This window comes from Hyla sarda, chromosome 1, assembly GCF_029499605.1.
Source record: "Hyla sarda isolate aHylSar1 chromosome 1, aHylSar1.hap1, whole genome shotgun sequence".
NCBI lineage: Eukaryota > Metazoa > Chordata > Amphibia > Anura > Hylidae > Hyla > Hyla sarda.
The window spans coordinates 408,523,483-408,551,465 of NC_079189.1; the positions used below are offsets into that span (position 1 = coordinate 408,523,483).

Consider the following 27,983-nt stretch of genomic DNA (forward strand, 5'->3'; position numbering starts at 1 on the left):
TACTGTTTAAGATTTGTAAATTACTTCTATTAAAAAAAATCTTAATCCTTTAAATAATTATCAGCTGCTGAAGTTGAGTTGTTGTTTTCTGTCTGGCAACAGTGCTGACATCTCTGCTTGTCTAGGGAACTGATCAGAGTAGAAGATGTTTGCTATGGGGATTTACTTCTAAACTGGGCAGTTTCCGAGACACGTGTCATCAGAGAGCGCTTAGACAGAAAATAACTAATCAACTTCATCAGCTCATAAGTACTAAAAGGATTAAGATTTTTTAACCCCTTAATGACCACGGGCGTAAATGTACGTCCTGGTTTGGCGGGACTTCCCGCACCAGGACGTACATTTACGTCCGGTGTATGACTGCGAGCATCGGAACGGTGCTCGCGTCATACACGGCAGGTTCCGGCTGCTAGTAGCAGCCGGGGACCCGCCGATAATGGCCGGCATCCGTGATCGTGCGGATGTCCGTCATTAACCTCTCAGATGCTGTGATCAATACAGATCACAGCATCTGCGGCAGTGCGGTACTTTGAATGGATGATCGGATCGCCCGCAGCGCTGCCGTGGGGATCCGATCATCCAGCATGGCGGCCGGAGGTCCCCTCACATGGCTCCGGCCGTCTCCCGGGGTCTTCTGCTCTGGTCTGAGATCGAGCAGACCAGAGCAGAAGATCACTGATGATACAGAAAAATCCCCTCCCCCAATAAAAATGAAAATAGTCTGTTTTTCCCCATTTTACCCCCAAAAAGTGTAACTTTTTTATAAACATATTTGGTATGGCCACGTGTGTAAATGTCCATACTATCAAAATATAATGTTAATCATCCTGTATGGTGAATGGCGTAAATGTAAAAAAATTAAAAATGTCCAAAAATGCTGATTTTTTGTCACATTTTATTAAAAAAAATAAAAAATTATCTAAAAGTTTTATCTATGCAAATGTGGTATCGATAAAAAGTACAGATGATTGCGCAAAAAATGAGCCCTCATACTGCCCTATATATGGAAAAATGAAAAAGTTATAGGTGGTCAAAATAGGGCGATTTTAGATTACTGATTTTGTACAAAAAGTTTTAGATTTTTTTTTAAGCGGTACAAAAATATAAAAGTATCTATCCATGGATATCATTTTAATTGTATTGACCCACAGAATAAAGAACACATGTCATTTTTACCGTAAAGTGTACAGTGTGAAAACAAAATCCTCCAAAATGTGCAAAATTGTGATTTTCATAAAAATTTCCTCCCTAAAAATTTTTTGGGTGGGGTTGCCGTACATTTTACGGTAAAATGAGAAGTTACACTACAAAGTACAATTGGTCACGCAAAAAAACAAGCCCTTACATGGGTCTGTAGATTGAAATATAAAGGAGTAATGGATTTTTGAAGGCGAGGAGGAAAAAACAAAAACGCTAAAATTTAATTGGCCTGGTCCTTAAGGTTAAAATGGGCTTGGTCCTTAAGGGGTTAATAGAAGTAATTTACAAATCATCTGTTTACCTTTCTGGAGCCAGTTGATATATAAAAAAAAGTTTTTCCTGGATAACCCCTTTAAAGGGGTTATCCAGAAATAGAAAAACAGAGCTGCTTTCTTTCAAAAAACGTTCCCCATCTGTCTCCAGGTTGGGTGTGGTTCTGCAGGTCCGTTTCATTGAAGTGAATGGAGCAAAGTTGTAAAACCACACCCAGCCTGGGGACAGACGTGTTTTGGAAAGACATTTGTTGTAGTTTTCTATTCCTGAATAACCCCTTTAAAGTTAAATGAGCGCAAAGGAAACCTATGTACCCAAGGGAAGAACAAACAAACTCCATCCATATGGATTGCTCATCTAGACTTAGACCTAGGGAGCCAATGCAATAAGGCAACAGTGCTAACCACTGAGCTCCCATAGTGCATGGCAAGAAGTGTATTATGAATAGTGCTGAAATGATGTTGCTATTCTCATAAAGGTAACAATGAGTCTGTGATTGTAGTGCCACAAGTGAGATGTAGGTGGTTTATAGATCATTTTAAAAGGGAAAACAATGACTAGTTCTGAAAAGAAAGAAAAAAGAAAAGAAAATATGTCTAGTGACAGAATGCATTCTCTAAATGTACCACTAGAGGGAACCAATGTATAAACTGTACTGATCCGATTGATTCTTGCGCCCTCTCTGCTCTGTGGGTTTACCCTCCCCTCCATACACTAGATTAGCACTGAGTACTTTATGTACGTTCTAAGGAGAAGTGAGAGGACAATGCACAAACCCCAGTGCTGCAGATCTGGATGTTGTATTTTCTTTTTTCCCAGCATTCTATGAAAATTCTGGCACTAAAGCTACAAAGCAGGAATTTTGAGATCACTTGCCAATTTGTGATTGTGGACAGGACGTTGGCCGATGACAGGCTGCCGAACCCGCTCCCTGACATGGTTTGGGCAATTATGGGAGTACGAGACCCCCAAAGTAATTGTGGTCAAGAATCGTCATCTTGGAACCATATACAGACTATTGCAGCTTTTGATAATAGTGTACTTTGCTTGGTGAGTGCACATCCAGTAGTGGCTATGACAATAGACACACATCAGATATCTAGTGTCTATATACATGACAATAATTCTATAACATCAGAATCTTCTCGTCCAGATCTCTACTGATCATTTCTACTTAATTGACAGGTATGTGTTTGTGGTCCAGAAAGGATATCAGGCTCGGGAGACAGGTCCAGAGAGCGCTGTTATCACTAAAGTCAAAGGGGTCTCTATGTCCAAAGTCCAAAGAGGAACTAAGAAGATCTGGGATGTTGCTGAGTATGTGAAGCCTCCAGAGGTAAGATGTCATAGTAAAGTAATGAGAAATGGTAGAGATTAAGAAGTTACATAGATTCAAATGAAGCTAAGGTATTTTCATTATGTAAGTGCCCTCTATAGTAATTCTATATTTATATTTTGTGGACAAAAGGAAAGAAAAATGTTTGTTACAGTGTGAATGATCAGACAGGAATGATTCTATAAACATTGAAAAGTTGATTAATACATGAAATATACACAAAAGTAACAAAAAAGAATCCAGAAATATGTATCCGGACATTATACATTTAGCAGATACAAGTGAGTAATGATTGTTCTAGGAACAGATGAATGATACCATGGATAGCTAACTTACATGATGAACAGAGAGGTGCTGAAGACAAAGGAATGAATAATGGAAATGCAACTGTTCAGAAGAGATAAAGTTAGTTAAAATGTTACATTGAATGAATTATTGTGTTCTTGTTGTGGTGAAGGAAGATAAAATGGCCATGGCAGTTGTGGCTACAGAATAACTTGGTGGAAAATGACAGGTAGCTAGATGAAGGAAATGTCTCAATAATGTGATGAATAATAATAATTTATGTAGAAATACGTCACGCTCAAATTGGTCGTGGGTGCAGGAGTGGGAATCCCAATCCTTACAGTATTTTATTATGATGCAAAGAAAAGAGCGCTCGGCACCGGGTCTTATAGGGAATTGGTGTTGTCGGGGGTTAACTGTACCTTACACTTGGGCGGTGCAGTAGCACTTAGACAGAGATGCGACAATGTAAGAAGAAAGAATCACAGCGCAGCACTGGTTTATTTCAGATCCATAGACAATCCATATAGTGATCCAGGTACAATGGGGTTCATGGGGAGGACAGGAAAGAGAGCTCCGAGGAGCCCTTGCGGCAACGTTTCGCGGCAAAAACCGCTTGGTCACGCCAATCCTTACACTATTCTGTAGATAAAACTTCGCACACCACTGTTGAATTGAATCAAGGTAGCTTTATTTGCAATCCCAAAACTAGATTTTAATGACGTTTCGGTCCACACTGGACCTGAAGGTAGCTTTATTTGCAATCCCAAAACAAGATTTTAATGACGTCATTAAAATCTTGTTTTGGGATTGCAAATAAAGCTACCTTGATTCAATTCAACAGTGGTGTGCAAAGTTTTATCTACAGAATAATAATAGTAATAATAATAAAAATAATAATAATAATATCAGGATCAGAAGCTGTGTACTCAAATTAATGAAAGTGAAGAAGTGACTGTGAGAAATGGTGAACATGTTTGAGTGAATAAGAAAGAAGCGAGGAGTAAGACACAATATTACATTCTGGAGAACTCAGTGCAGGATGTTGTCAGTTGTGCTGAGAAATGAATTAGAGAGAAATATGTAAATGTGAATGGAAGACGAGAATGTAAAAACCATTAAGTGAGGAGCGTTGGGAAAATAATGACCAGGAAAGGCAGTTGTAAGACCCATCAGTCACGGTTTTTGTAAAATCACAAGCTTCCTGTGATAAAGCCTTATCAATCACTTCCTTCTGTATCAGGGCGGCAGCATTTTCACCATCATAACCAGGACAGAAAGCACCAAACTCCAGACCTTGGGAACCTGCCCTGAGGTGAGAACCAGTTCATTTTATTTTTTAAGTATATGTAGATTATTTGTAGCTCCCTAATTTCCTACCATAAAGACATTCAATGCTGCTGCAGTAGGGTTCAAAAAACGTAAGGGTTAAAGAGTGCAAAAAAAAAAAAATCCTACAGGTGGGGCGGCAAAGTACCGTAGTAAGTACCGTATTTTTCGCCGTATAAGACGCACTTTTTGTTCCCCAAAACTGGGGGGGGTGGGGGAAGTTGGTGCGTCTTATATGGCAAATACACATTAAAACCCTGTCCTATCGCGGCGGTCCCTGCGGCCATCAACGGCCGGGACCCGCGGCTAATACAGGACATCACTGATCGTGGTGATGCCCTTTATTAACCCTTCAGACGTGGCGATCAAAGCTGACCGCCGCGTCTGAAGTGAAAGTGACACTAACCCGGCTGCTCAGTGGGACTGTTCGGGATTGCTGCGGTGAAACGCGGCATCCCGAACAGCTTACAGGACACCGGGAGGGACCTTACCTGCCTCCTCGGTGTCTGCTCTGTGCCGGGCTGGTGCTCTCCTTCGTCGTCATCACGTCATCGCCCACGCCGTCCCGTCATCCAATAGGAGCGGCGTGTGTAGCGACATGAAGGCGGCGACGGAGAGCGAGGATACTGGGCAGCAGAAATGGTCTGGAGCGACGGGGACACCCCTGGGACAGCGATGGAGGGCGACACCCGCGGCAACAGCGATGGAGGGTGACACCCAGGGCAGCGGTGACGGGTCCAGAGCGGCGGGGACATGTGAGTAATACCTCCTATACCAGTGGTCTTCAACCTGCGGACCTCCAGATGTTGCAAAACTACAACTCCTGGCATGCTGGGAGTTGTAGTTTTGCAACATCTGGAGGTCCGCAGGTTGAAGATCACTGTTCTATTCTTCACATTGTATTTGGTTCAGAATCTTTTTTTTCTAGATTTTCCTCTTTTAAAATTGGGTGCGTCTTATATGCCAGAGCGTCTTATATGGCGAAAAATACGGTACTCACATTGTCCATGGAAGATGCCAGTGTTTGATCTTGGGATCATGCAGTACGTGTCTAGGGAAGCTACCAAATGTACCTGTGTAGCCAGGAGATGAATGTAACAACCCCTGCAAAAAGAGAGTCTAAAGTAGCTATAAGGGTGGTTTAAAAGAGCATGGGAATGTATTCTGTAAAGGAAGCCATCATTTTTGCATGTTGTTTACTTGGACACCATTCTATTTTGGTGATGTAGCATTAAACACATTTTGGTACTTTTGCAAAAAAAGGAAAAAAAAAGCTACATTCTTTTTAATGGCGGATTAAGACAAACATTCCATTACATTATTAAACATTAGAAAACCTAAGAAATAAGCAAGGAAACTTAAATGAATGCCAGCCTTCACCCTGCTTTACATATAACTGGTGCCTTTTATGGCATTGCCCTCTTTATTTTGCCAATAGACAGTATTTAAACCAAATATCTGACCATTTGCATTTATATTAGGCTATAAAATATGATGGTCATCTGAAAAAAAACAAACAAAAAAAACCCTGCACAAATAACTAAGATAAGATAACTCTAAGAGTTCAGAAATGTCATTTTCCTGAGTATATTGAATCATTTAAGTAACTGTCCCTGTAAATATGTTCTAAGGACATTGGCCTTTTCAGCATTAAAATAGTACACGCTGTTTCACCACATTACAGTTTATGTATTGGCTTTGCATTCCGTCAGCCATAGATCATAATGTTCAATAGCTTGTAGGGTTATTTTTTTGAATAAAGAAAAAGAAGCAGCTCTTGTAATCTTTACATTGCATTCCTAGAGTAATATGTGTGTACGGTATTTGTTGCAAATGGATTTGTTATACTATTCCAGCATAGCACAAGAGGACTTGTAAATGTCAGCTATGAAACTATGACAAAATGTCACATCTATACTATCCTACTGAAGGACAATATTTTTTTTTTGGCCTATTTTGACTGGGAGGATCATTTTATCTAATTTTCCAATGCAGAGATTCATCAGTCCATAGTATACACAGGGCCCATTTGCCTATTTTGCCTTTAAAGTCAGCATTGTGGATTGATACTGACTAATGTTGGTTAATACCAAAGCGATTCATACATTGGCAAAACAAACATTTCTGATTATTTGCTATGTTATTACCATTTCTTTTCAGAGTAAGAGTGTTATTGATGCTCGCTGTGTCTCAGCCGAAGACTGTAAAAATGGAGAGATGCATGTGCTTGGTCATGGTAAGTCTCTTAATGTTTACTACAGTCATGGTTTACTTTAGTGGCAGATTATGCTGCTTAGAGCAAGGGGCATAGCTAAGAGTTCATGGGCCCTAATGCAAAAGTTCATCTTGGCCCCTGCCTACCCCAGGCAACCTTTCTTTATGGTTGTGGCCCACAACTTTCAGAGGCATCACCGCTAATTTTCTCCCTAAGCCTTAAGGGCACCAGTTAGAGACTTGCCCTCAGTTCCCTCTTTCTCGATCACATAAATATAAATGTACAAAATCCTAGTAATTATCTATAATTGTCAGATACATACCTTATTGTCTACATCCCTGGTAGTTTAGGGCAGTAATGGGGTTAATTTCAGAATCCCTGGTAATCTAGAGCAGTAAGTGGATTCATTTCATACTACTTGGTCATAGAGGACAATGAAGGGATTGATTTAAGAATCCCTGGTGGCCTGGTTAATGGTACTCTTGGTCAGTGAATGAGTTAATGTATGGATCCATTGTGGTTGAGGGAAGTGAAGGAATGAATGTGGTACCTGGTAATCTAGAACAGTAGGGGTATGAATGTGATGATTCCTGTTTGTATATAGCAGTAAATGGGTTGTTGGTAGTCCCTGGTAGTGTACACCAGTGAGGGGGTTATTATCGTAATCCCTAGTGGTCTAGGGCAGTAAAGGAGTTAACTGTATGTGGCAGCGAAAATTAATGTAAGAATCCCTGATGGAAGGGATTGGAAGGGTTAGTGCTGTATATCTTGGGCCCAGAGGTTATTCCCCCTTCAGCCCCATGTTTGGCCCTGGTTGTAACTTCCTGTTATCTCTATGCACTGATCACAGCAGCACAAAAACAACTGAAAACTTTTTTCCAAGCTACTTTTTTTTATTGTGTTAAAATAGTAAACAATTAAACAAATAAATATATAAATAAATAAAGTAAATAAATCAAATTTGTATTGCAGATTATATGTAACGTCATTTATCCTGCTTGGCGATCACCCTTAAGAAAAATTTACAAATTGCAAAGTTGCGAAGTGATTTAAAAATATAAAAGGAAATATAGAAAAATAAATATATGTGTTTAAACTAAATAATTTACACAATTTCAAAAAATGTTACCCTTAGAATGTTGCATCTGAAGGCCTTGCTATTTACACACAGCAGATGTCATCATTGACGTTTGTAGCCGATGTAGAATCACTGTGTTTATATCATGTGGATATACAAGGTGAGCTTACTGTATCTTCTCCTGTAGGAGTGCAGACCGGGCGCTGTGTCAGTTCACCTCGTGGATCACTTAAAACTTGTGAGATTCTTGCATGGTGTCCGCTGGAAGATGAAACTGTGACTAGGTTGGTAATGTATTTTAAAAATATACTTCCATTTCTAGGAAGTTTATAGAGGGAATTGTACTTAATTTTTTATTGTACATGTTTGCAGACAAGACAAAATGTGATCTGACTTGTGCAAAATTGGCCTTGCCTTAGGCAAAATTAAAAGTGGGGTCTATCAGTTCCGCAGTTAAAGTGTACCTCTCATGAAACAAACTTTTTATATATTAAAGATAAAGCCCTACTGAACAACTTTTTAATTGTTTTTATTGATTTTTTCCCCTCCTTTCATGTTGTTTTTTTACTTTAAAAACTTCTCCATAAGGGGTCTCCCTAGCAATCCTGTCAGGAAGCATTTCGGACTCAGTGAGTGTGTCTGAAATCAGCTCAGTGCAGCTCCCAGCCTGTCAGACAGGCAGGAGGGAGGAAGGGAGAGAGCACTGAGCTGTACACAAGCAGGGAGCAAACAGAGAGGATACATTCCCTCTTCTCTTTTTCATGTTCCTCTCCCCTCTATCCACTTTCCACATGGCTAATTATGCTCTCCTTGCTATGACAACCTCCCCTGCTCTGCTTACAACTGCACTACCCGAAGAGCATAGAAAAAAGGTATTTTAGGTTTTTTTAAAGCAAAATAAATGCAGGGATAGACTTTGTCACAGTCAGGGACATATGGGGAGGGGGATTAGGAAAAGTTTGGATGGTGATAGGTACTCTTTAAAAATTGCCATGTCCCACTTCCTGAATCATGCTGCATCTAAGCTAATCTGAGTGGATGTGGTTGCATTGCAAACCACAAATGGCTGTGACCGTGACCTGACAAATGTGATAAATCCATCCCAGATGACTTTCTGGTCGCGATAATTACCGGGTGGTAATGTGATCCCATTCACATACATTAGGTGAGAGGCAGCATAATTCAGGGAGTCCAACATGGTGATCCTTGGCCATGCAACCCATGTTACGCTCACAGTCACCGTGTAGCTCTAGCCTAATAGTGCCAACTTTTGTACTTCATACCGTAATGGTGCTCGCACGCACTAAAATCAGTAACAGTGCCTCTTTTATGCCCCACATATGCTCCACACTGTTCCCTATACACACCTCCCTTATTTAGTGTTCCCTATGGCCCTCTACTTACTGCCACCCTAACCAATTCCCATCCCTGGTCTCTATATCTTCCCCCTAACCCCCATGCTTTTCTCAATACTTCTTCCTTTTACACTGTAGGACCTTTGTTGACATCATCAGGGAGGTGCTTCTAGGGACAGGAGGAGTATCTGTGCTGGTTTATGGACTCTGTGTAGTCCAAACAGCTATGTGACCATACTCACATTACTACAGTTTTACCATGATTTTGCAAAATAACGAGCATACAAAGCACAGGTGTTGCATACGTAGGACACTGCACACTCTAAGCCACGCCTCCTTGCCACTGACACGACTTAATTCTAATTTAACTTAAGTTTATTGATGGGAGTTTAGATTTTGTATAAAAGATGCTGACCTACATTTTAAAAGCTCACTGACTTTATTGCTTACCTGTGCAGAGCCCTGCCATTTTTGTTGCATGTTTGTTCTGTATCTTCTAAATCTTCACCGTTCTCTTTAAATTGCACAGTGCAAGGAAATACAATACTTAATTTCCCTTGAGAAGAGCTCAGAACCATTGCTAATGTCCTCAGAGGGTTTTTACATTTCTTGGCTGTCTATATATATCTCTTCTTCCCATTTCCCACCACCATAATAAAATCTTGTCTTCATTTCTGCCCATTGTCTCTTTCTTTGTAGTGAGTCATTGCATGAGTTTATCCCAAGCTTCACCATCCTGATCAAGAACAACATCCATTTCCCTCAGTTTGGATTCTCCAAGTAAGATTATTTAATCGATAGTGTCCAAAAAGTGTGTACAAATGGAGCCCAGACTACTTAGATTGCTCAGCGAGGTGATTCCAATGCTCCTAATGTATGCTTAAAATTGTTTTGTTGATGAGCTTCAGACAATGCATTAAGTATTTACTTAAAGGAATACTGTAGTGGAAAATAACTTATTCCCTATCCGAAGGATAGGGGATAATTTATAGATCGCGGGGGTCTGTCCGCTGGGACCCCCTACAGTCTCCTGTACAGGGCCCCGGCAGTCCGCAGAAAGGGGGCGTGTATGTCTCTGCATGACGTTGCGGTTGACACGCCCCCACCCAGTTATCCCATAGAAATACATGGAGGGGACGAGTCAGCCGCTGCGTGCGTCATGCGGGGATGGAACACTCCCTTACTGTCGACTGCCAGTGCCCCGTACAGGAGATTGCGGAGGGGGGGATAAGTTATTTTCCACTACAGTATTACTTTAACACCTGAGATAAATTGAGGCAACATAAACAAATAACCTACAAAATACTGCAACAGAAGATAGGTGCTGTAATATATGGGGGTTAAAGTTATAAAGATATTTTTGAACATTTGCAGGAAAAAAATCTAAACTTTGTGTTGTGGGCATAAAAACTCTGACTTTCTGATCTATTTTGTGTCTCATAGGGGTAACATCGAGGGGAACGATGCCTTGAAGAATTGTACTTACCACCCTGTACACTCTCATTCATGCCCAATTTTCACCATGGACTTTATTGTAAAAGAAGCTGGTATTAACTTCACAGAAATAGCATATAAGGTCAGCTTGTATTTCAGAAAGATCACTGATGGTAAATGACAGAAAAAAAAGCTGAATGCAGTTTCCTTTCATATCCAGTGTTTAGATTTTAGTGTAATTTTAGCTGGTAAGTCCACAGACTGACAGCTGACTGGAATGCCATTTTCCAGTCCATGAAGGAAAAGCCTGAGAGCTTGTCTGAGAATAAAAATAATAATAATTAAACCAATAGCAGAAAATTATATTAACAAAGAAAAAAATATCAAATATAATTCTCATGTTTAATCACCCACTACTCCAGTATCAATGCTCTGGTGGTCCCAGATGGTCTTATATGGGCACTCGCAACTTCATAGTAATTTTTTAAACATGTAAAGTTATACACTTTTGTGTAAAGAAATATATATATATATATATATATATATAGATATATATCACAGCTGCTTTTCTCTGCCTCTTGTTTATGGCTCATTGTCTAGGATGCAGACCACCTCTCCTTATTCATGAAGGTGGACAGGCTACTGTTGACCCCACACACTCTTTCTGCACAAAGCAGGACATTTTCTTTAATTGTTTTTCCTCAATGGCCAAGATTTCCCAATCTGATAAAAAAATAATACTAATTAGCTGGGATTGGTTGATGAGAGCAAATTAGACAGTACTTATTGTCCATTGCCTTTATTTTCCTTGAGAGTTGATGTACCGCATGACCATGGTAGCTCATCCCTGGCCTCAATGGTCTGATGCTAATATCCCTGCTGATGCTGCAGTGGTCATGTGCATGTTGCTTTTGAAAAATAAAGAAAGCAGGGACCAGCAGAGCATGGTCACTAAAGCGCAGTTGAGAAATGGTTTATTTTATATTTCTTAACATTTTCTGCTGCTGGTTTAGTGTTTTAAACTCTCAGTGATGATTTACTAATGCTGAAAAATGGTCTGTTTATTTTAAAGGGAGGAATCATTGGCGTTATCATTAACTGGAACTGTAATTTAGATTTACCTCCCTCAAAGTGTCGTCCACAGTATTCATTCCGACGCCTCGACCTGCAGAACAATATTTCTACTGGTTATAACTACAGGTTAGTGCTTGATGGTTTTACCATTTAATAACAAGTAATGTATAGCAGAGAGAGAAAACAATGTTATGTATACATTCCTTATGCAATGCACAGTGGAGTGATAATGAAGATATGACACACATCAATAATAGACACTGGGAGGGGAAGAGGTTAATCAAGACAGGACCATTTGCCTGTAGACTCAGCATCACAGCATAGTGGTTCATAATGGTTTCAGCTTCTTATCCCTATTTAAAGTAGCATGAGCATCTCAGTTGGGCAGGGTAACAGAAATGGAGCATACAGCACTATTATTCCCTAACAAACAACAGACATTCCATTATAGCTTAATAGAACCTGTGAGGTGCCATTGGTGACAATTGTGTGACAGATCCGGCTAGCCTGTAACTGAGAATTATCTGTAACAGCAGTGAATGTGAACTGCTGTGCTCTCCAACTGGTTTTATTTCGGGCTAAACTTAACTGCTAAAGGTACTATGTGACTTCTGAACAGTGGTCCCGATGTGGGTAGCAGCTTGCCCAGAAGACCCCAATGTGAGGCACTAAAGGGTCAAACAAAAACAAGTTTGGGTTTGAGCATAGTTTAAAGGAGTAGTCCAGTCCTGAAAAACTTATCCCCTATCCTAAGGATAGGGAATAAGTTTCAGATCCCGGGGGGTCCGACCGCTGGGGCCCCCCGCGATCTCCTGTACGGAGCTCCGGCTCGCTGGCCAGAGAGCGCGTGTTGACCACAGCACGAAGCGGCGGCTTACATACCCCCTCAATACAGCGCTATGGCAGAGCCGGAGATTGCCGAAGGCAGCGCTCCAGCTTTGCCATAGAGTTGTATTGAGGGGGTGTGTCAGCTGCTGCTTCGTGCTGTGGTCGACACACCCCCTTCCCGCGGGCTGCCGGGGCCCCGTACGGGAGATTGCGGGGGTCCCAACGTTCGGACTCCCTGCAATCTGAAACTTATCCCCTATCCTAAGGATAGGGGATACGTTTCTAAAGACTGGAGATCTCCTTTTAGGGCAAGCTTCAAAACAGCATACTCATGAACAGGCAGAAGGGTTGTGTCTACACAGATTCAGGGTCAACAGCTCAGGTAAAGTACAGGGAAGTCAATACAGTTCAGAAGGGTCAGGCAGAGATGGAGTTGAGAGGACAGGTATGGGTTGAACACAGGATTTCAGATCAGCTTCACAAAATAACTTTGCCAGGTGACAAACCATAACATTGCTCAGGCACTTATAAGCAGGTGGAGCAGCCTTAAATAGGTAGAACTGGGCAGGGATAGGTGGGAAACAGATATGCATGCACTGGCCCTTTAAGTAGTAAAGAGAGAGCATGTATCCTATGGGCCAGACCACGAAAAACAGTAAGGGAGGAAGCAGCATGATGCAGTTGGGAAGAGAGTTGGGCACAGACAGAAACCTGGCAGTGGTGAATGGCAGGATTGACAGTTCATTGTTGAAAGCCAACCACAGGCGTTATACATGAACTCTTAACATGTTACTGTTAGAAAGTTCAGTCTGATTCTGCACCTATTAAAGTAGGATACTGGATGTTCTGGTGGCAGGATACCTGTTTAAATCTCATAGCATGAGACTAAAGTGATCAGTATACAGATATATCAGACGTCCAATGGACTTGCATAGGACTTCCTGCAACTCAATTTTCTGACTGCTGTATGAGCTGGTAAGTTTCAAGATTTAATCAGGTATCCTGCAGCCATACCATCATTGGAGTTCCGCTTTTAATGTTGCAGTATTTTATTTATTTTTTTATGGAGTCAGGGAAGCTACTACTTCAAATGCACCAAACTTGCACCAAAATCTGACTTACATGACTTGTGCCACATTCATTATGAGTTTTAGACACCTACAAAACATTACATGGCTTAATGCATCACTGCCATTTGGAAAAACTTTTCACATGTTTAAAGGGGTTATCCAGGAATAGAAAATCTGAGCTAATTTAATCTAAAAGCAGCACCACCTTTGTCCTTAGGTTGTGTGTGGTATTGCAGCTCAGTTCTATTGAAGTGAATGGAGACAAGTTGTAGACCACACACAACCTGAGGACAGAGGTGGCTCCTTTTTTTGGAGGAAATTAGCTCTGGTTTTCTATTCCTGGATAACCCCTTTAACAGTCATGTCAAAAGTTAAGACCACACCAGTTGTCAGTCCTGATATCCACAGCAATTGAGAAGCGTGTGTCATTGCGCGCCTTATTCCCCAGCTGTCACTCAATCCAGATTCAGTAACCCTGGGCTGAATAAGTTGGATGGAGTAGCCACTTCACAGGGTTATAACTCTTGACCATAGCTGGACTGGACCAAATGTGAATGAAACTTTTAACATGTCTGGAGAACATGTCAAAAGGTTTCCAAATTATAGTGACACTTAAAGATAGAGAAAGTTGTTAGTCCAGCTCACCTCCTTATGGCTGATGCATGGACAGGTGCGGACCACGCCACGAACAATGCAAAACAGGAGAATGTCCAGCACAAGATCCGTGGAAGAAAGCGTACTTTATTCAGTAAAAACCGCGGTCATACAGGATAACAGGTGTGACGTGTTTCAGCCTCTCGCAGGAGGCTTTCCTCATACACTTAAAGATGCACCAGAAATGTGTCAGAATTCTGGAACAAGGTTCTGATGCAGTTTAGGCCAATTAATAGTTGGTCTAAACTTGGACTAGACAGCCTATGAATGGGACACATTTTATCAAACAGCATGATATTTTCAATAAATGTGAAACATTGTAGATTGTGTAGACTAAGTGTACACTAAGAATTAAACATACGAAATCTGTACCATTTCCAGACTTGGTTACATCTAGGCCTTATTGGAAAATAATCTGCTTTAATTTAGCCAAATTATAAAAAAAAAATATGGGGAACCTATACTTCTGTATTAGGAAATACATAATCTATTACATTGTCATATAGCATTTGTTTTAAACACCATAGACTTTACCATGCAGTTGACACCCCACTTTGCTGTTATGGAAGTGTCAGCCATTCATCCACAACATTTACTGTATAAAGTACTATTGAGTACCCGACATTGCCCGTCTTCTCCTCATATCCTGATCTCATATCCCATCCCCATACCTGGCCCTCATATCTCGTCCTCATATGCCGACCTTTCATCCCGTCCTTATATATCATCCTCATATGCCGTCCTCATATCCCATCCTCAGGTGGGGCTGAGTTGTAATGAAGATATTGTAAGCTGGAAATAGAAGCGGGCATGGCTTTGTGAGAGTGGGCATGATTTGCCAGCCAGACAGATGCACAAAAGAGTAGAAAATAAATGAGGTGTGGCTTAAAGGGTGGGCGTGGCTTTGTGAGATTGCATGCGTGGAGGGTCTGGCTTGCCAGCCGGACTGATGCATTCACCAAGAGATGAAGAGTAGAGCTTGTGGAGTAAGGTACCTGAAGCCCCACATACTTGCATGGGACGTGAAACAAAAACCCCATCCTTCACATAAGGGGCTAGGTTAAGGTTAATTCAACTATTCTATATTTTCTTTTGACATATAAGTAGTATGTGTACCAAGTATTATCGAAATATCTTACAGTCGTACAGAAGTTATTCTGGAACATACCCTGACCCTCGCAAATGGGGGTAGGTTAGGGTTCAATTAACTATCCAATATTTTTTGTGGATAAATAAGTAAAATGTGACCAAGTATTATTGAAATACACTGCTCAACAACAAAAAAAAGGGAACACTAAGATAACACATCCTAGATCTGAATGAATGAACTAATCGTATGAAATACTTTTGTCTTCACATAGTTGAATGTGCTGACAACAAAATCACCCAAAAATTATAAATGGAAATCAAATTTATCAACCCATGGAGGTCTGGATATGGAGTCACACTCAAAATCAACATGGAAAACCACACTACAGGCTGATCCAACTTTGATGTAATGTCCTTAAAACAAGTCAAAATGAGACTCAGTAGTGTGTGTGGCCTCCACGTGTCCGTATGACCTCCCTACAACGCCTGGCCATGCTCCTGATGAGGTGGTCTCTTGAGGGATGTCCTCCTAGACCTGCACTAAAGCATCCGCCAACTCCTGAAATAGGAGGAACCCAGGGCCAACCGCACCAGCATATGGTCTCACAAGGGGTCTGAGGATCTCATCTCAGTACCTAATGGCAGTCAGTCTAGCACATGGAGGACTCTGCGGCCCCCAAAGAAATGCCACTCCACACCATTACTGACCCACCGGTCATGCTGGAAGATGTTGCAGGCAGCAGAACGTTCTCCACGGCATCTCCAGACTCTGTCATGTCTGTCACATGTGCTCAGTGTAAACCTGCTTTCATCTGTGAAGAGTACAGGGCGCCAGTGGCGAATTTGCCTATCTTGGTGTTCTCTGGAAAATGCCAAACGTCCTGCACGGTGCTGGACTGTAAGCACAACCCCCACCTGTGGACGTCAGGTCTCATACCACCCTCATGGAGTCTGTTTCTGACCGTTTGAGTGGACACATGCACATTTGTGGCCTGCTGGAGGTCATTTTGCAGGGCTCTTGCAGTGCTCCTCCTGCTCCTCTTTGCACAAAGGCGGAGGTAGCGGTCCTTCTGCTGGGTGTTGCCCTCCTATTGTGTCCTCCATGTCTCCTGATGTACTGGCCTGTCTCCTGGTAGCGCCGCCATGCTCTGAAAACTATGATGACAGACACAACAAACCTTCTTGCCACAGCTCGCATTGATGTGCCATCCTGGATTAGCGGCACTATCTGTGCCACTTTTGTGGGTTGTAGACTCCGTCTCATGGTACCACTTGAGTGAAAGCACCGCCAACATTCAAAAATGACCAAAACATCAGCCAGGAAGCATAGGAACTGAGAAGTGGTCTGTGGTCACCACCTGAAGAACCACTCCTTTATTGGGGTCGTCTTGCTATTTGCCTCTAATTTTCACCTGTTGTCTGTTCCATTTGCACAACAGCATGTGAAATTGATTGTCAATCAGTGTTGCTTCCTGAGTGGACAGTGTGATTTCACAGAAGTGTGATTGACTTGGAGTTACATTGTGTTGTTTAAGTGTTCCCTTTGTTTTTTTTTTGAGCAGTGTATCTCCAGCCGTTTGGACGTTATGCAGTAACATATATTTCCCGTAGACTTGTATGGGACTTTAAGCACAAACCCTGACCTGGGGTGGGTAAAGGTTAAAGGGGTATTCCAGGCAAAAACTTTTTTTATATATATCAACTGGCTCCGGAAAGTTAAACAGATTTGTAAATTACTTCTATTAAAAAATCTTAATCCTTCCAATAGTTATTAGCTTCTGAAGTTGAGTTGCTGTTTTCTGTCTAACTGCTTTCTGATGACTCACGTCCCGGGAGCTGTCCAGCTCCTATGGGCATATTCTCCCATCATGCAAGGGATATTCTCCCATCATGCACAGCTCCCGTGACGTGACATCATCATTGAGCAGTTAGACAGAAAACAGCAAATCAACTTCAGAAGCTAATAACTATTGGAAGGATTAAGATTTTTTAATAGAAGTAATTTACAAATCTGTTTAACTTTCCGGAACCAGTTGATATATAAAAAAAAGTTTTTGCCTGGAATACCCCTTTAATTTACCTAGCCTATGCTTTTAGCTGATAAATTAGTAACGTGTCCTAAGTTTCATGGAAATATCTTTAGCCGTTTAGAAGTGATACTGGAACATACATATACACACACACACACACACACACACTAGGGGAGATGTATGAAAACCTGTCCAGAGGAAAAGTTGCTGAGTTGCCCATAGCAACCAATCAGATCGCTTCTTTCATTTTTCAGAGGCAATCTGATTGGTTGCTATGGGCAACTCAGCAACTTTTCCTCTGGACATATATAGATAGATAGATAGATAGATATGACAGTCCAGTTTATTTCCTGGGTGTTTGATGGAGTTACACAACAATCTTGCAAGGTAATAGTTAATTTGTTAGGTAATTTGCCGTATTCTATATTCCCATTCACTGAAGCTAAAAAACAATAAAACAGTCCACAATACATGAGGGAGTAGTAAGCTCTATTCTTGTCGTGCTGCTGTCGCCTTATCAGTGGTATTTATTGCAGAAGTCTCTAGATTTAACACTTACACTGCCCTTCTGCAGCTAGTGTACCAGTAATTTCCGCAATAGAGAAGCAGTGAACGGGTTAAATCTATGGACATGCCATAAATATCACTGACGAGAAGACAGGAGAAGCCAGAGGAGGAATAAGGGAATATACAGTATGTGTCCTATATAAGGGCGATGTTCACACCATGATTTAACCTTACACTCATTGGCATTCTGTCAAAAAAGGATGCCAACATGTATTTCAGGGTACTTGTAGTGGCCTTATGTACTTTTATTTATTTTTATTTTTTTACAGACTGTACTTTTAAGTAAATATATACATGCAGGAAATGGACCAAAAATAGTTGACTACGTTTAGGCCATAAAAGTACATGGAGCCTCTGAAATGTTGGTGATCCTTTTATAGACAGAAGGCCAATATATATCCTGAGCGTAAGGTTAAATCGTGACGTGAGCATCTTCCTAATAGGTTAACACATTAAAACCTGTCTTTCCAAATCCTGTCCAATCCACTGATTTTATTACACTGAATTTTATTTGCTATGTTTTGGCATATGGAGGGAAGCTGAAATACGCAAAGAAAACACATACAAACACAGGGGAAAATAAAAACTTGATACAGACATTCCCTTTGCTTAGATTTAAACCTATGGCCCTAGCACTGTAAGGAAACAATGTTTGTTTTGTATAAAATATATGTCATTATAGTTATTTTATCACTCTTAGGTTTGCCAAGTATTACAACAAGAATGGTTCAGAAGTCCGCACGTTAATAAAAGTTTATGGAATCCGTATTGATGTCATTGTGCATGGACAGGTAATGTCAGTTCATCTTATGTCTATACAGAGGGACATTTACATGATTGAAAGCAGAGGCCAACTCTTATACCAGAGTAGTAGAAACATTAAAGGGAACCTGTCACCAGCTGTTTCAATATTAAACTGCTGGCTCTATGGTCTATTCTCTTTTAGAATGAATTTCAAACATATCCTTACTATGGCCATGTAAATGGCATTTATCCCTTTATTATAGATTGTTTGTGGCATGAGCAGAATGTATATTAGATGCCTGGTCGATGAATATATTCCTCCCGCTTGTGACATCAGCCTAGATAGCACTGAATCCCAGGCAGGGAGATATCCATCATTCACCAGGAGGGGTGTGTGGAGCTGTAGTGGGCAACCTGGATAGTCTCCGCAGGCTTCTCCCTGCCCCGCCGGGCTTCATGGACAGATCTCTCCTCATTTGTATATAGTGGAAGATCTATCAGTCAAGCTCAGTGCAGAGAAATAACCCTCATGGACTGTCCAGGTGATTAATAGCCCTTTTCCTAATTGTTTTTTAAGCCACAATTTCTCTAAAGTAAATCTTTCTTCAAAGCAAATCATAGCTAGTTGTGATCTGGGAGCCAGTGCCTGTTTCATGCTGCCCAAACCACTTCTGAAGAGTGCCCTGCTCTAGCTCTATAATGTGCAGCAATGGGCATTGCTGAGATGGCGGTTTTACATAGTCTGGAAAGCCTTAAATGTGAATAAAAAAGAAATGATCTTGCTAAATGAAGTGTTCTGTCTGTATTGTTATGCGGACAGCTAATGTGTCTATGTTGACACGGGCAAAGAAAGCCTCAAAAACACCCCCAAAAAATGCTCAAAAAAGGCCCCAAAAATGTCTGGTTTCTAGTTCCCAGAATAAAGTTTCTAGAAAAACCTGTAAAAAATCGCACTGATTTGCAAGCTGTTCTGCAGGAAGTTTTTAGGTGGTTTATACACGTGGTTTTTATAACAAAGTGAACATACTGTACCTACCCACTGTCCATTCACTTTTGTAATGGTAAAAGTATTTCTCATCACACAGGCTGGAAAGTTTAGTCTCATCCCAACCATCATTAACTTGGCCACAGCCCTGACTTCCATTGGTGTTGTAAGTAAACATTATTTCTTTTTTCAATCATGTGCAATTATTGTGCTGAAAATGTACTGATGAACAGAGGAAAATCTTTTCATCTCAATTATTATTTACATATATATATATATATATATATATATATATATATATATATATATATATATATATATATATGTCCTTAGCCCCGTTGTTACGATATCCCTCCAAAGTGGTCCTTTATTCTGTTTCCTGCATAACTTCTAATCTGTTCCAAATGTTTCTTATCTTTCTATGTTGTCTGGCCATATAAAGAGCAATGTCCTTAAGGCATCCTTCCATTGGGCGAAATGTAACCTTAATATATGAATAAAGCATTAGGATCTCGGATGAGGTATACTCCCACACACCAGAGCTGTGTGTGAAAGTATTACCTCAGACAATAAGGGGGATCCCTTGTTTGGGAATCATGACTAAATATTGTTGTGACAGTGCCTATTTTATTCATGGAGGCTAACCATTGCCAACATGCCATTTGGCTTGAAGTCAACATAAAAAAAAATAATTTCATAAAAAAATAAAGTTAGCCCCTATCCACAAGATAGTGGAGAACTAGCTGACTGCTGGGGCCCACCGCCCTTTCAAGAACAAAGATCCCAGTCTCCCTTTAGAATGCGTGCATGCCACCACTTCATACATTCTCTATGGGAGCTGCCGGAAACAACTAAAGACTGTACTGGGCTGTTTCTGCGTCTCCCAGAGAATAGATCAAGCTTCATGTTTGCGCATCCCACCGCTTCATTCTTTAACCTTTGTATGGTTATGTTGACTTGGTGCACAGAATTCCCCAAATAGTCTCAGATTAGCATAGCTGGGAGCATAGCTAAGGCGGAGATGTAAAGAGAAGGCGGCCAGGGTTGTCAGTGAAGGGTCAGGCAGTGCACCCATAAAGGCTAGGCATGGGTTAGGGTTAGAAAGGACTACAAGTACCAGATGAAGTACCTAAAAAGGTAACCAGGATGGAGATTAGAAACATAGCCATGAAGCCAAGATGTGTTACTACCATCACTATTACATTTTGCTCAGCTACGCAGGGGAAGTGTTCACAATTTTATAACAAACTTTTTAGAGTTACAGCTTTATAATTCTAGGGAACATATGCTGTCTGATAATGTTACAAATATGCACATTTCATTAGATATGGATCATTACCATTTCCATTTTCATAGTTATTGGCAGGGTCATACAGTGCTCTCCTATCTATATATATAAAACTCAACGTGTGTGTGTATGTATGTTCCACAAAAACTTTCAAATGGCTAAAGATATTAACATGAAACTTGGCACACATGTTACTTATATAGGTGGTGATTTAACCCTTACTCACCCCCATTTGCCAGGGGCGGGGCTGATGTTTAAAGTCCCATGCAAGTCAATGGGAAATATATGTTACTGCATGACTTCCAAACGGCTGGAGATATTTCCATAATACTTGGTCACATGTTACTGATATGTCCACTTAAAATATAGGACAGTTAATTTAACCATTAACTACCCCCATTTGTGAGGGTCGGGGTTTTTGTTTAAAGTCCCATGCAAATCAATGGGAAATGTATGTTCCCACATAATTTCCGTACGGCTGGATCTATTTCATTACCTGGTCACATATTACGGGTCGGGATATGAGGACGGGATGGGAGGTCGGGATAGGAGGACGGGATATGAGGACGGGATAGAAGGTCTGGATAGGAGGTCGAGATATGAGGACGGGAAAGGAGAATGGGAAAGGAGGACGGGATGAGAGCTCGAGATAGGAGCTCGAGATAGGAGGTCGGGATAGGAGCTCGAGATTGGAGGACATGATAGGGGTTGGGGATAGGAGGACGGGATAGGAGGACGGGACAGGAGGTCGAGCCAGGAGGTCGAGACAGGAGGACGGGATAGGAGGACGGGATAGGAGGTACGGGTCGGGATATGAGAACGGGATGGGAGGTCGGGATAGGAGGTCAGGTAGGTGGTCGGGATAGGAGGTCTGGATAGGAGGTCAAGATATGAGGATGGGAAAGGAGGACGGGATAGGAGGACGGGATAGGAGGACGGGATAGGAGGTCGAGATAAGAGGACAGGATAGGAGGTGGGGATAGGAGGACGGGATAGGAGGTCGGGATAGGAGGACGGGATAGGAGGTCGGCATAGCAGGTCGGGATAGCAGGACGGTATAGGAGGTCGAGACAGGAGGTCGGGATAGGAGACAGGATAGGAGGACGGGATAGGAGGTCGGCATAGGAGGACGGCATAGGAGGACGGCATAGGAGGACAGTATAGGAGGACGGGATAGGAGGTTGGGATGTGGGGTTGGGATATGACAACAATATATGAGGACGGGATATGAAGTCAAAAGCTTCCTCCTTTGTTTATTTTCCTCCCCAACAAAGATTAGGAAGGAAAATCGGGCAACCCCGGGTACTCAGCTAGTTCTGTAATAAATTATAAATGTTTCAGGCATTTGTTACTATTCCCATAGATCATATACACACAACCTGCAGCTCAAGAGTCTCATGTGGCCTGTAATATGTTACTGTGTGATAAGCTGCAAGTATATAATGTATTGTTTGACTGCTAGGAATTCAGAGATAGGAATATAGGGCAATGGAATACTAGCCTTAATAGCATTTAGTTAAAGTGTATCCCTACAGTGTATGGTTAAGTTTAAAGGAGAACTATAGCCACGATTACCATATATACTCGAGTATAAGCGACCCGAATATAAGCCGAGGCCCCTAATTTCACCCCAAAAACCCAGGAAAAGTTATTGACTCGACTATAAGCCTAGGGTGGGAAATACATCATCCCCCCCATGTCATCATCCAGACCCCGTCATTATCACCCCCGTCATCACGTCTGTCATTATCACCCTGTCAACATCCAGACCCCCGTCATCAACACCCCGTCATCATCACCCTGTCATTTTCACCCCCCATCATCATCACCCCATCATCATCACCCTGTCATCATCACCCTCGTCATCATCCCCCCCCCCTTCATCATCACTGCCTGTCAATCCCTTCACTCAGTGGTCTTCAACCTGCTGACCTCCAGATGTTGCAAAACTACAACTCCCAACATCGGCTGTCCGGGCATGCTGGGAGTTGTGGTTTTGAAACATCTGGAAGTCCGCAGGTTGAAGACCACTGCGGCCTTCGTCATCATCCTGACCCCCCCCTTTAGTTTTCTACTCACCTCCCCTTGGTGGGAAGGAAGGGTGAGCTGATCCGGGCCATCTATGCTGCAGGGACTGTCCGGTGTGGAGGGTTAGTCATTCCGGGCTGTCCATTTTCACCGGGAGGCCCTCTTCTCCACTCCGGGCTGACCCCAGACTAGTGACGTTGCCTTGACGACTATGCACAGGGACGTTCATGCGCACGGATAACTAGCTGAATGTGGGGGACCCCCGCGGTTTCCAGAACGGGACACTTGCTCTCTCACTGAGGCGCACGTGTCATCTACCGGTAGACGGAACACCCTTCATTTATTTCTATGGGAGTGCAGATGATGCCAGAGTGCGCTACTATTTCGGCACTCACGTAGAAATGAATGGAACGCGTGCAGTCTGCAGCATGCGCTTCTCACTGAAAGCAAGGCCCCTTTCCAGAGATTGCAGGGGGGTCTGACTGCTGGGATAGGGGATAAGTTAAGCAGATACACAGTCAAGGCTCTCTCTCTCTCTTCTGCATATAGCACATGCTAAGCCTGCCCCCTTATTCCTGTGTTTTGTCCTGACCTAGCTGTTTTTCCTCTGGTTAACAAACTGATTTACAAATCTGTTAGAAATCACATAGGTTATCACAATAAGGGATGTTTGAAACAACAGTAACTATTTAAATGATGTGGATTTGCTTTTAGTTTTGATCTTAATTTATGAATTATGTTTATAGTTTGCTGCTGTGTCATTAGTGTTTCTCAGTGCATCTTTTACTATTCTTTTACAAATAAAATACATTTTTCATCACATTATGAATCTATATGTAGCTGTGTCTGCTGCTGTAGGCATATTACTATTATTATTGTAAAAATAGAAATAATACCCCCATACATATAGCATCAAATATTCCCGTAGTATAGCTTTTTGCATAAGACCTTAACGTGTTTGTTTGCCCTGTAGGGTTCCGTGTTCTGTGACTGGATACTGCTGACCTTCATGAACAAAGACCACATTTACAGTCTCAGGAAATATGACAAGGTAAAGATGATATATCTGTACGCTGACATATAAAATCTTCTAGCTTTTTAAACCTGACATGTCATAGGAAGCTAAGCTTAGAGACATGTCAGAAGGGCCAGTTTTTGTCAAACTGGCTGCTGAAATTTAGTCTAAAATGTATTTATTTGTGTTAGAACACAATACTGTAGGTGAAACCAAATGTAAAATAGTCACACAGGGTTAGATCCAGTCCCTCAATGTCAGGGCCAATGGGTCAATCTAAGTTCACTATTCTTTTTGCAGGCCAGATTAATGAAGACCCTACTGTTTGTAGCTCCATACAGTATCTTACATAAGTGAGTACACTCCTCACATTGTACTATATCGTTTTATATGACATAACTGAAGAAATGACACTCGGCTACAATGTAAGGTAGTGAATATACAGTCTGTATAACGGTGTTTAATGTTGCTGTCCCCTCAAAATAACTAAACACAGCCATTAATGTCTAAACATTGGCAACAATAGTGAGTACACTGTTCAAATTTGGCCCAAAGTGTAAATATTTTGTGTGGTCACCTTAATTTTTACACACTTCCATAAGACTCTTTGACGTGGAGTTAACCAGAGCTTCACAGGTTGCCAATGTAGTCCTCTTCCACTCCTCCATGACAACATCACAAAGCTGGTGGATGTTAGAGACCTTGCGTTCCCCACCTTACATTTGAGGATGCCCTACAGATGCTCAATAGGGTTTAGGTCTGGAGACATGCTTGCCTCAGTATATCACAGTACATTTTGCCATTTATGGTTCCCTCAATGAACTGTAGCTCTCCAGTGCCAGCAGCATTCATGCAGCCCCAGACCATGACACTCCCCACTACCATGCTTGACTGTAGGCAAAACAGTCTTTCTACTCCTCACCTGGTTGCCACCACACATGCTTAACACCATCTGAACCAAATAAGTTTATCTTGGTCTCATTGGAGCACAGGACATGGTTCCTGTAATCCATGCCCTTAGTCTGCTTGTGTTTAGCAAACTGTTTGCAGACTTTCTTGTGCATCATCCGTAGAAGAGGCTTCCTTCTGGGATGACAACCATATAGAGAAATATGGTTCAGTGTGCAGCATGTGGTCTGAGCACTGACAGGCTGACCCCCACCACCCCACCCCTATCCCTTTAACCTCTGCAGCAATGCTGGCAGCACTCATATGTCTTTTTTCCCCAAAGACAACCTCTGGATATGATGCTGAGCATGTGCACTTAAAACTTTTTTGGCCTGTTCTTAATGGAACCTGTCCTGTAAAAGCTCTGTATGGTCTTGTTCACTGTGCTGCAGCTCAGTTTCTGGGTCTTGGCAATCGTTTTATAGCCTAGGCCATCTTTATGTAGAGCAACAATTATTTTTTTTTTTCCAGATCTCCAGAGATTTCTTTGCCAGGAGGTGCCATGCTGAACCTCCTGTGACTAGTATTAGAGTGTGTGAGAGCGATAACAACAAATTTAAGACTGCTCCCCATTCACATCTGAGATCTTGTAAAACTAAATTAATCACATGACATCGGGGGGGGGGGGGGGGGAATGGCTAATTGAGACCAATTTGTACATTTCCACTTAGGAGAGTACTCACTTTTATTGCCAAGGTTTAGACATTAATGGCTGTGTGTTGAGTTATTTTAAGGGGGGGGGGGGGCAGCAATATTAAACACTGTTATCCAGGCTGTGCACTCACTACTGTACATTGTAGCAGAGTGTCATTTCTTCAGTGTTGTCACATGAAAAGAGATAACAAAATATTTACAAAAATGTGCGGGGTGTATTCAATTGTGAGATACTGTAGCTTAGCATTGCTAACTGCATAAATATGTGAAATAACATGATACACAATGGTATCATCTTGTTGAACCTAAAGGAATCACTATCTAGCAGAGAGTTATTATTTTGCTATGTTTATGGGTTTTTTTCCAACATAGTACATGCAAGCAAAAACTATCAGTGTGTGAATCTTTCATACTCTTCTAGCAGTTGATGGTTCAGAAATCTCTTTGCCTGTAGTGTGCACTGGAAACATATGTAGATGTTTTGTGGAGTTTGATGTTTTAACCATAATTATTCTAACAGTAGCAACTATGAATCACTTTTTAAAGGTTTGGAAATTAGAAGAGACAAATACTGCAACAGTTACCACAGTTAGCTCTCCCCAGGACTCACCCGCTACCTCTGAATCCCTCTGCACCAATCATGATCCTCCATTCAAAGACAGCAGTCCTTCATCCAAGAGTGTCACAGATCAAGAGGGCCATCAAGAGCAATCACAAAGTCATGGGACAAAGCCTCCACCAGGAAGCTGACATTTCAAAGAGAGGCTTAAACTCTCTATAAAGGTCTAACAATTTTTATCGATGATTAAAGACTCAGGAACGTACAAATTACTGTCTCTGTCTGGGTTTAGTCTGGATGACTTTAAAAGGCTCTCAACTTAAAAAAAGAAAACTGGACAGAAGTAAAAGGAATCAAGGACTACCACTCAACATTGGACCACCAGCGCTAACTGATGTCACACTCTCTTAGACAATGCACAACCTTTGCTCTAAACCCTAACTCATATTTACTGTAATGTATTGCCTCTTTTTGTAAATATATCTCAAACTATATTCCCATTTGTCATTTTTTACAGTTCCCGGATATTTCCTATTTTATTCCTTTCTTTACTACTTTAGCTGCTGCTAAATTCTTACACGACCTATAATCATATGATCTACCTATCCATTACATTTTCTTACTTCTAGCTACTTCTGCCATCTTTCTTTTGGGACCTCCCTTCTTTTCTTTCTGTTTGAGAGTCCAGGACACTCGTCCTTTGGGGATTCATGAGCAGGGAAATCATAAGCAATGATCTTTCTCTGTAGATAACAAGATTTAACAGTAATTATAAAGATCAGGACCTGTGGTCTCAGATTTACTTCCATTACTTTGTAATCTACTTACTGCACAACATCTTTTTTCATCTAATTTTACAAGTGAAATGGAAGCCTTGTATATTAGGACGCCTCACAGGAATATTATCAGGAGATGTAGTAAGTGCTGAGAACTGTCCATAAATCAATTATCAAGTTGCTTGTGGTATTAGAGTGGCCATAATGAAATTCTGAGCATATCTCCTAGATGAAGCCTAGCTGTACTGTCAGTTTTCAGAAAAAGACACCAGCTAAATATATATATATATATATATATATATTGGGGCGCATATCACCCCGAACAATTCATAGAGTTCAGGGGAACAAACCTATAAGATAAGTACTAGGACAGATGTACAGAATACCTGGGCTATAAAAGTGTTGAATGTTCTTAAAAATAGCAACATGTTACAAAGATGTCTCTATATGTGATACAGAAAGAACACACCTGATAATGGGGATGTATGAATTCCTTCTATTTTAGAACTGAAATAATTTAATGTTTGCTTCTTACTAACCAACATCTATGAAGAAAAACTTTAGGAAGATGATAAAAATTTGCTATATGATCTTTAGAGGTCTTAAAGGGGTACTCCGGTGGAAAACTAATTTTTTTAATCAACTTGCTCCAGAAAGTTAAACAGATTTGTAAATCACTTCTATTAAAAAAAAATCTTAATCCTTCCAGTACTTATCAGCTGCTGTATACTACAGATAAAGCTCTGCACTTCTTTCCAGTCTTACCACAGTGCTCTTTGCTGACACCTCTGTCCGTGTCAGGAACTGTCCATTGCCTTGGTGAATATTCATACTGCTATCTTTTAAGACAAAAAAAAAAAAGGATTGAAGTATGATTCAGTCCTACATGTGGTCAAGCCCTGAACACAAAGCCTTTAAATCTATAATTTATACCACTTCAAAGGGTATATCTGACTTTAAACACTTTTTAACAATGTACATATAGAATCCATGTGAAAAGTTGAATAACGTTGTAATTATATTTTATTTATTGTGGACGGTTTCTCTCTGTGTGTCAGTCTTAAATATAATCCAGAACTGAATTCACAATTCTGAAAGCTTCAGAACTAAAATCTCCCAGAATTATTCTGAATGACTGTAATCTTTGTACTAATGAATTAAGAAGCGCA

At 41.2% G+C, this 27,983-nt stretch overlaps 1 protein-coding gene across 4 annotated transcripts in view; it reads left to right on the forward strand.

Moving 5' to 3' along the window:
* P2RX2 (purinergic receptor P2X 2) overlaps positions 1 to 27,983 on the forward strand; it is a 60,495-nt gene extending 32,512 nt beyond the window's left edge. For 3 of the 4 annotated variants that reach the window (XM_056528642.1, XM_056528644.1, XM_056528643.1), the window contains 12 exons: positions 2,293 to 2,523; positions 2,659 to 2,809; positions 4,338 to 4,409; positions 6,584 to 6,659; positions 7,904 to 8,000; positions 9,771 to 9,851; positions 10,515 to 10,647; positions 11,578 to 11,705; positions 18,518 to 18,608; positions 19,647 to 19,712; positions 23,836 to 23,913; positions 26,026 to 27,982. In XM_056528642.1, the coding sequence (XP_056384617.1) occupies positions 2,381 to 2,523; positions 2,659 to 2,809; positions 4,338 to 4,409; positions 6,584 to 6,659; positions 7,904 to 8,000; positions 9,771 to 9,851; positions 10,515 to 10,647; positions 11,578 to 11,705; positions 18,518 to 18,608; positions 19,647 to 19,712; positions 23,836 to 23,913; positions 26,026 to 26,229 (1,320 nt within the window). In that variant the 5' untranslated portion in view covers positions 2,293 to 2,380 and the 3' untranslated portion in view covers positions 26,230 to 27,982. Of the gene's footprint in view, positions 1 to 2,292; positions 2,524 to 2,658; positions 2,810 to 4,337; positions 4,410 to 6,583; positions 6,660 to 7,903; positions 8,001 to 9,770; positions 9,852 to 10,514; positions 10,648 to 11,577; positions 11,706 to 18,517; positions 18,609 to 19,646; positions 19,713 to 23,835; positions 23,914 to 26,025 lie in introns of all 4 variants that reach the window. The other variant, XM_056528645.1, reaches the window with a different exon arrangement.